The 8,991-nt window shown below is 50.1% G+C and overlaps 1 protein-coding gene across 9 annotated transcripts in view; it reads left to right on the top strand.

Annotated features, from left to right (window-relative positions):
• The first annotated feature begins 821 nt into the window (after positions 1-821).
• Positions 822-8,991, top strand: part of ZC3H4 (zinc finger CCCH-type containing 4) — a 52,813-nt gene continuing 44,643 nt past the window's right edge. For 2 of the 9 annotated variants that reach the window (XM_045380179.3, XM_005589676.5), the window contains exons 1-2: positions 1,816-1,903; positions 2,028-2,193. In XM_045380179.3, the coding sequence (XP_045236114.2) occupies positions 2,033-2,193 (161 nt within the window). In that variant the 5' untranslated portion in view covers positions 1,816-1,903; positions 2,028-2,032. Of the gene's footprint in view, positions 879-1,815; positions 1,904-2,017; positions 2,461-3,065; positions 3,440-3,650; positions 3,713-3,778; positions 3,966-8,991 lie in introns of those variants that run through there. The other 7 variants (XM_045380177.2, XM_065535662.1, XM_005589679.4 and 4 more) reach the window with 7 other exon arrangements.

Here is an 8,991-nt window from a genome sequence, read left to right as displayed (position 1 = left end):
GCATTGTCGGTTAAGTTCCATGAAGACAGAAACTGTTCCCACAGTCCATCACAGGGACTGGCACTGTAGAAAGAGCTAACAAAAGTATTTAAGGAAGATCCCTGGATTCGAGGTTAGAGGGACGTATGATCGTGTCACAGCACTGCAGTCTGGGCGACAGAGCAAGACTCTGTCTCTTAAAAAAAAAAAAAAAAAAGGCCGGGTGCGGTGGCTTTCGCCTGTAATCCCAGCACTTTGGGAGGCCGAGGAGGGAAGGTCATGAGGTCAAGAAATCGAGAACCATCCTGGCTAACACGGTGAAACCCCGTCTCTACTAAAACACACACACACACACACACACAAAATTAGCCGAGCGTGGTGGCGGGCGCCTGTAGTCCCAACTTCTCGGGAGGCTGAGGCAGGAGAATGGCGTGAACCCAGAGGCGGAGCTTGCAGTGAGCCGAGATCGCGCCACTACACTCCAGTCTGGGCGACAAAGCGAGACTGTGTCTTAAAAACAACAACAACAAAAAAGTCTTGCTGTGCTCTTTAGCACTAATCCTATGACGTTGAACCAATTACTTAAAACACCTAACTTCAGTCTGCAAATGGGAATTGCAGCAGCTTATTTTAGGACGGTTATGAGAGTCAAAAGATTTTGTTTGTACACAGCCTATGACACCGGCCAGTGTTTCTATCTCCGCTATTTGTGAGCCTTCTCTGGGTCCTCCTACACCCCAGGTCCTTAAACTCCCCTGATGGACTACCAAGCCCCGCCCCTCTCTCCTGCAAGGATGACGTCATCGACTGAGTTGTCGAGTGACGTCACCTCCGGGCTGGCTGGGCTTCATCGCTTCTCCGGAAACCTCCGACTCTCGGCACCTGGCCTCCAGCTTTCGGTTATTTTTTTTTTTTCTCTCCGTAGCTTGAATTCCTTCCCTCCCATCCTCCCACCTAAAACTATCGGCTCTTCCCGCCTTCCTTCAAACTAGCAATTTTCGGTTCTTCCCTCTTGCTCTCGGGCGAATTCCTGAAAGTCGTTTATTCTCTTAATTAATCGCCGCTCCAGCCCCGCCCGTTCAGCTCATTCTCTTAATCGCATTACCCTGGCTGCTTTTCTTTCGGCTGTTTCCACCTCCTGCCACCCACCCAGACACCGCCTTCGGCTCTTTCCGGACCATCTCAATTTCTCCTCCTTCCCCGGTCCCAATCGGCTTAGGCTATTTCTGGCTCCCCTAGGTTTCTCATGCTCTCTCTAGCCCCACCCCATCACCAGCTTCGGCTCTTTTCGGCTCTCCCCCGTCGCCTCCTGTCTCCTGCTCAGCTCTTTTCGGCTATTTCCGCCTCCCCTCGGACTCACCCTTTGCCTTCGGTTCTTTCCGCCGGCCCTCAGGCAAGCGGTCTCTACCCCTCTCCCGCACGTGACGCGGCCTCCGCCTCCGCCTCTCAGTTCCCCCTCCCACCTCACCCTTCCTCCCGCCTCAGCCTCTAGGCTGGTCCGGGCCGAGCCGCCATTTTGTGTCAATTCCTGATTGCGGCGGGGGCCGGGCAGCCGGGAGACCAGTGGCGGGCAGACAAGGGAGACAGTCGGCCCGTCTCCGCGGCCCGTTCCCTCTCTCCCTTCAATCCTTTTTTTCTTTTTAACCCTTCCACCCCCTTCGCTGGCTCTCCTCTTCTCCCCTTACCCTTCGCTTGCTCCATCGCGCGCGGCCCGCGCTAATTACACCCAACCACCCACCAGTGTCCGAGTCTCCCGGGTCTCCCGCCCCCGGGCCCGCGGGGGTGCGTGGGGGGGGGGCTCTCGCCCCTATGAGGGCCCCGCGCCAGTAAGCGAGTGACCGCAGGGGTGGGCTGCGGAGAAAGCAGGCGGCGAGCGGCCCTCCGAGGCCTAGGCCGCGCGGCCTACGCGGAGGTCAGCGCAGAGGTGATTCCGAAACCGAAAAAATATATACCCCATTCCCATCAGGAGCCCTCCGAGCTTAAGTGTGCCCCTCCCGCCACGCCCAAGCAGTCCTTTTTCGTGCATTAACATCCCCTCCCCCCCAAAGGAACTATGGAGGCCGCGCCCGGGACCCCCCCGCCGCCGCCATCAGAGTCGCCGCCGTCGCCATCGCCGCCGCCGCCATCAACGCCTTCGCCTCCTCCGTGTTCCCCCGACGCCCGCCCGGCCACCCCGCACCTCCTCCACCACCGCCTCCCGCTCCCTGACGACAGGTCAGGCCCCCGGCCGGGCCGGGGCTGCGTCCCCGGGGGGAGGAAGAGGAGGAGGAGGAAGGGGGGCGGCCGCCATGTTGGGCCGGGCCGCGGAGGAGGAGGAGGAGGAGGAAGGGCGGGGTCGGTGGGTGTCTCTCGATCGCTTGCTCGCTCGCTCTTTCTCGCTTGCTTTCTCTCCTGGCCTCATGCGTTTCCCCCCCCTCGCGGCGTTCGCCCGCTCTCCCTCGCTCTCGCTCTGTCTTTTTTGGGCGCCATGCTGAGGGGAAGGTGAGGAGGCGCCCCTCGGACCCCCCGCGCCCGCCCGCCCGCCCTGGGGAGGGGGCGCCGGGGGGGGTGCTGCGGAGGCTTACGGGGGTCCTTGGCTGCCCCTACGCCCGGAGCTGGCAGCCACGGGCCCGCCTGCTCGTCGCCTGGCTTCGGGGAAGGGGATGGGGGAGGGGCTCCGGACCCTTTTTGGGGGGATCTCGAGCAACAGCCCCGCTCTTAGGGGTTTGGGGTTGGGGGTCTCCCAGCCCCCGGCAGTATCCTTTCTCCTGGGGGAGGCACACCCTACCCTACTTGGATGATAGGTACCTTAGCTTAGGAGGCAGAAAGTGGGGGTTCATTGCAGTCCCTTCTCCATCCTTGTAATGGGGGGTCATTTGGGTGGGTGCTTTATAGCACTTTTATTTTTTGGCGGGAGGTGTTTTGTAGCTATTCCCTAGAAGGCCGAATTGGGGAGTGGGGGAGATGCATCTCCAGCCCTTTTGATGAAAACCCCTGCCTATTTATTTAGAGAAGATTCTTACCCGTGTTTTTGTTAAAGGGCAGGGGTTCTCTCGCTTTTCGTAGGTAGGTGACGTGAGGGAAGACTAGCAGCCTTGTTTTGTGGGGGTAAGGTTTGGTTTCCCTGCCTTGTAGGGAGAGGAAGTTGGTCCCGCGCTTTCTCGTGGGGTTCCCCCCTCTGTCGGGGTAAAATGGGGCACCGTCTCTTCCGGGAGAGAGAAAAGGAGATTTCCTTGTGCTTTGGCAGGGCGTTAAAGGAAGCGCCCCCTTCCCTTTATTAAGTGCGAAACGCGGCGCCCCCCCCCCCCACGCCCTTCTCTGGCTGGCGGGTGATAATGGGGTCAGCCCGGCGCGTTTCAGGGCGAGGTTGGGGCCCCGTTTCCTTCCCCTGCTCGAGCAGAAGGAGTTGGGGTGCAGGGTTCGCCCACTGTTTCCTGGTGGGGCAGAAGAGGCGGCTGGAGAGTAGATTTGGACACGGACGGTGGGTTTCAGCCGGCAGGAAAGCGAGTCTTGGAGTGGGGGTGGAGAGGGGAAAAGAACGCGCTGGACAGATGGCTACCCCGCCGCAGCCCTGGCTGGGGAGCCGCTGAGGACCCTCCCTTGGCCGGGGGTCTCAGCCAGGGCTTCCCCTGCTAGGGTCTACGGCCCCTTCTCCCTACTCCCACCTCCCCTTTCCCCTTTCTCCTTCACAGACCATACTTTGCCTTTTAAAAGAAATGCCACCCACATTCAGAGACACAAGTGCAGCAGTTTGGTGAGCTTTTTACAACATTTGTTTTTTTCTGTTTTGTTCTAATTAAATGTATCGTCCTGGGAATCGCAGCCCATCGCAGCCCGACTCCAAGGAAATAAACAGATTAGCAAAGGTCTGTTCGCAAAGCCCTTGTTGGGCTTCCGGGCCCCCTCTCCGGGGGCAGGTGCATTACTCAAAGGTGCTTACACGCTTTATTCGACCTCTAAGGAGTTCTCTTATGTCAGAAGTGTATGTCTTACAATGGGTTGGGATGGTAAGTAGCCTCTTTTATTGAGTAATTCAATGATCTCCCTCTTTTTCTCCCTTTCCTGCCTGCCTTCCTCCTCGCCTTTAGACCAAAGTGATGCTTGAGAGAGTGAGTTGATATGTTCGAATCAGGATTCTAACCCTGTTGAGCCCTTTTAGACTTGCACATCCTTTCAATGTTTAATTTTTAAAATTTTACGTACACAGTTTTCTCCAAAAAAAAAAAAAAAGTGTGTTACTGTAACATGACAAAAATCGATATAAAAGGCCCGTATGTTTTCGGACTCTTGGCATCCCTCTTTCCATTTCAATCCATTGCTTTGTCTCCAGCCTTCATCTCTGAAAAGAGTGGATACTTCAAGTCCATTTGTAGGAGACAAGCTTACTGAATTTGATTTATGATACATGTATTCAAGTTAATGGTTTCCCTCCCTCCCTGCCCCCCAGAAAAGATTGGTTCAAGTAGCTCCAATTTTCTCATTTTACTCCAATGTCTCTTGTGGTGATGGACGTTAAAATTGAGCAAGTCATTTGTAAAGTACTGTTGAAGCACAAAATCTGTAAACTGTGTCAAGCCCCCATCTCTGCCCGTCTCCACTGCTCCTTTGTTCGAAAGCACATGTCTGACTGTGAAAAGTTGATGCAAACGTGTTACACGCCCAGTCATGTTGGAGGGAACACCTCCTCCAGCCCCCAGTCCCCCCGGCCTACACGTAACAAGGAAAAAACAGAAACAGAAATGACTTGCAGAACCAAACACCGTACTTCTGATGTGTTTTACAAGCATAAGTTCCGTTAAAAGACAAAACACGTTGAAGTTGCATTTTCCCTCTTTCCCACTTTTGATCCCTGACATACTTTGAGAGAGAACCCTGGCCCTCTCCAAAAGAGCCGTTTCCTTTTTTTCCTTCTTAAAAGGAAAAAAGGTCACGCACATGTAGATGAGGAAACTGCAATTCAGTAGGCCACTTGTTTTCTTCCTCTTAATATGTTCACAACTGCCATGGAGTGGTGATCCTTAGTATGTAAAATCAGTTATGGGAGGAAGAAATCTCCAAACTCTACAGTATCCTGCAAAAAATGTCTGAAGCACAAACCGAACAAACACATTATCCAGGGCACTGGGTCAGCCCGAAATGAATTGCATTTATTTGAAGTTTCCCATCCTTTATAAAATTCCTTCTCCAGGAGCTGAGAACAGAAATTGGATGACTGATGACCCAAGTTCCAAAGGCTACTAAGTTGCTTATTTAAATTGACTTTTAAAAAGAAACGTTAAGGAAATGAGATTTTTTTTGTAAGTGAAATTTTTAGCAATCATTCAGTGAATTTGAAACTATTTCCCCAAGCATTTAAAAAACTCACAGGCATATCAACACAAGGGTTTATTGTTTTCTGTTCTCAAAGGAATCTCATCCCGAGAAGCCCCAGTAATTAAGTCAAAAACTATTTGGTTAATCTTTGTTTTTGAAATGTCACAGTACTGCCTTTTTTTCCCCCCAAACTGATGTACCAGTATTAGTTAAAAATCAAATTAATGGATGTTGCAAAAAAAAAAAAGAAAAGGGTGTCACTCAGAATCCCTGATTTAACAACCAATCTTATTATACACTTATAACCTTTTACATTTTTATTTTCTCTGGGTGAGAGATTTAACTTAAAAGCAAATCAAAGTCTCCTAGTAGAAAAAAGTCGATTTTGACCATGGAAATATGGATGTTCTGGTCATAAAGCCCCTTTATTTTTTTAATTCTTCTCAAATTTGCTCTTTAAAAGAAAAAAAAAATGTGATTCCCCAAAAGGAGTAATTCACAGCCTGTCCTCTCCCCCCGGTACAATTTTGTTGTGCTCTGAAGATTTAAATTTTTGATTTCTTTTTAAGCCATAGTTTTCTCTAAGTAGAGCCAGCTATTTTAGCCACTACTGTGGTTTTTCCACAGCCAGGAAGGCTGATCCCAAGGGAAAATTGTTTTGTACCTGTGGACCTGGCTGTTCAACTGCCTGGCAAATTTAAGATGAACGGTTTTGACTCTTGTGTTTCTATATAGTTGAATGTAGAGCTATTGCATGTTGGACTTGCTTAGTATTTTATTTAACGGTGCTTCCACCTCTGCTTCTTGCTCTTAGATCTTTTACCTTCTTCCATGATGGGAGAGAAATGGCTGTCTGAGGATCCACTTCCTTTTGTTACTTTTTTTTTTTTTTTTTGAGACGGAGTCTCACGCTGTCGCCCAGGCTGGAGTGCAGTGGCGCGAGCTCGGCTCACTGCAAGCTCCGCCTCCCGGGTTCCCGCCATTCTCCTGCCTCAGCCTCCTGAGTAGCTGGGACTACAGGCGCCCACCACCGCGCCCGGCTAATTTTTTGTATTTTTAGTAGAGACGGGGTTTCACTGTGGTCTCGATCTCCTGACCTTGTGATCCGCCCGCCTCGGCCTCCCAAAGTGCTGGGATTACAGGCTTGAGCCACCGCGCCCGGCCTTTTTTGTTACATTTTTATGGCTTATGACTATCAGGCCTCTAGAAACATCTCTCCATAGAGGTCAGATCCAGTTACAGTAAATATTCTGTGGTGAAAATTGCTAATGGAACTATTTCCAAGTCTCCGTGGATAGCTATCAAGTCAAACCAGATTCTAGAGAACCTAATTTTGGTCCCCACAAACAGTAATTCTAGTGCCAGAGCAACTGGGTCCGATTCACGCCAGGAGGTTGAGTGACAGAGCGAATAGCAAGCAAAGTAGCTGAATTGAGCAAGGCGCTTAACCTGTACTTTGGCAGCACAGCTGAGAAAAAAGGATGACTCCTGAGATTTCTGGCAATTGGTATTTATTCAGCAGATCAGGGACTGTAGGAGCAGCCTCATTGGTGGAGGGACTCCTTTCCGAATACATGGTTTGAAGCCAGTTTCATAATTAAAACCTAATAGGATGGAAAAGCTGCCAGTTTGTCTGGGTTGCATGTCAAGTTCATGGGGATAAGTTAAGGTAAAAATCGTTTAGGGGGAGCCAAACTTCATGGGTTTGACTTTCCCAGTTTCTTGGCCTAGTCTTTGCTGCGTGGACACTTTTGATTTTAGGAGTTAATGCAGATGCAGTTTTGAAGACATTGTGTGTGGTTTCGCTGGTGATGTAATGAGGTGAGATGGACAGTTTTTAAATAGATTTCTGGCACATCACCCGTTGGGTTGACTCTTAGTAGTTGTTGACAAAAATGAAGATGTGGTCTCTTGGTTGGTGCTAGATTTAGTTGTGCCCTGTCACTTTTTCTGTTGTTTTTCTTAACAGAACACAGGATTATTTGCTGAGAGCATAGTTTGCTGCTTCTGACCAAACTGGTCTGTATAAAGAATCTTTCTCGTGTGTATTTTTTTGCCATTTCGCATCTGTGTGAATAGGTGACTCAGTGCCCTGTTTGTCAGGCAAGTGGTGACATCTTTTTGAATGTCGGAGGTGGCAACAGGATGTGGAGGAAGACTGTGGACTTTGGAGCCAGATAAAACTGTTCAGGCCTGGCTCCTCCCCGGCAGTGTGCAGTAGGCATCAAGGATAAAATGCCCACTTCTCAGGGTCTTTGTGGTCAAATGGGTGCATTTGGGGACACCCACACAATGCCAGCATTTAGTGAATCTTTCTGCTTTCCCTACTAGAGAAGAATTTGAAACAGAACTGTTACAGTCAGTGTGTAAACAGAAGTAAGAGCATCTGTTTTTGAAGGAAGTGCATTTATCTTTCACCTCTTAGGGTTCTGGTCAGCTTGTTTAATCACAGGGAGCCGATTGGGGTTGACACTAAGTGGAAGCCATCTTAAGACATTGCTTGCTTGCTCAGTGTCTTTTTATAGATGCTCAAATGGTCATACTGTCTGGAGCTTATGCTGACTGTACCTCCTGTGTTCATCTTTTTGCAATTAGAATCCGAGTTAGTGCTGCAGTCTTGGTAGGGCTTCTGAGAACTGGGAAGCCAGGGATCTAGAATCTCACACCACTGCAAACTAGTCAGTTTCCCCACGCAAGTCCTTTACTTTCTCCAGAGAGGAATGAGCAAGGTCTCATCTAGCTCCAGGATGTTTCACTCCTTTGGGATCTGGCTGAGTCAGATAAAGTTTCGTTCATTCAGTAACTAAGCTCCTCCCTGGCTTTTCTTGGAGCAGAAAAGTTTTCTGAGTGTGCAAAGAACCCTTCTATCCTGAAGACTTTATTTAAAGTCAGGCTAGGGTTGTTACTGCCTTTACCAGACCTCGTATTCCCTTCCTGTGTGTCTGGCCTACCTTCTACAGCTTCTGACCACAATAAAGGGTTGCTGCTGCTGCTGCAGCTCACTAATACCCACTTGCAAAGCAGATGCCTTAACAATTAATTTGCAGGTTAGGCTCAGTGGCTAGATCACAGGCAGGCCCATCAGGTTCCCGGTCATGCCTGTCAGTCATCCCAGAAAGGATAGAGTGAAGTCCAGAGCCAAAAGCTTTGTTTTTTCACTTTTGTTGAGACAGGGTTTTGCTGTTACCCAGGCTGAAATGAAATGCAGTGGCACCTCATAGTATTAATAGCTCACTGCAGCCTGGAACTCTTAGCTTCAATGATCCTTCCACCTCAGCCACCCAGAGTGCTGGGATTACAGGTATAAGCCACCATGTCTGCCTGGGTGCTGCTGTGTTCTCTCCACATGGGATTGGCCCTCTGCTGACAGTGATGGGTGATGGACAGCTATGGTTGGGGAAGTCAGGCAAACTGGATGTGATTCTTGAGTTCATCTCCTAAGTCAGTGTCTTTGTCTTTCCAAAGGGGTGACAGTACCATTTGTGCGCAATTGACCTGAAGGTCAAAGATTACCTGCCAGGGCCCTTCTGAGGGCTTCTCATGCGTTAGCTCATTTAACCTTTACCCCTGCCCTTTGAGGAGAAACTGAAACAGAGAGGCGAAGTCAGTTGTCCCAGGTCACGAAGCAAGTGCGTGCTGCAGGCAGAGTTAGAACCCTGGGCGGCTGGTACTCAGACCCATCTCTATACTATACATACCATTATACTGTGGTGGATCTGG

Source organism: Macaca fascicularis, chromosome 19 (genome assembly GCF_037993035.2).
Source record: "Macaca fascicularis isolate 582-1 chromosome 19, T2T-MFA8v1.1".
NCBI lineage: Eukaryota > Metazoa > Chordata > Mammalia > Primates > Cercopithecidae > Macaca > Macaca fascicularis.
The sequence above is the reverse complement of the archived record's forward strand: the minus strand, read 5'-3'. Positions and strand labels throughout refer to the sequence as shown.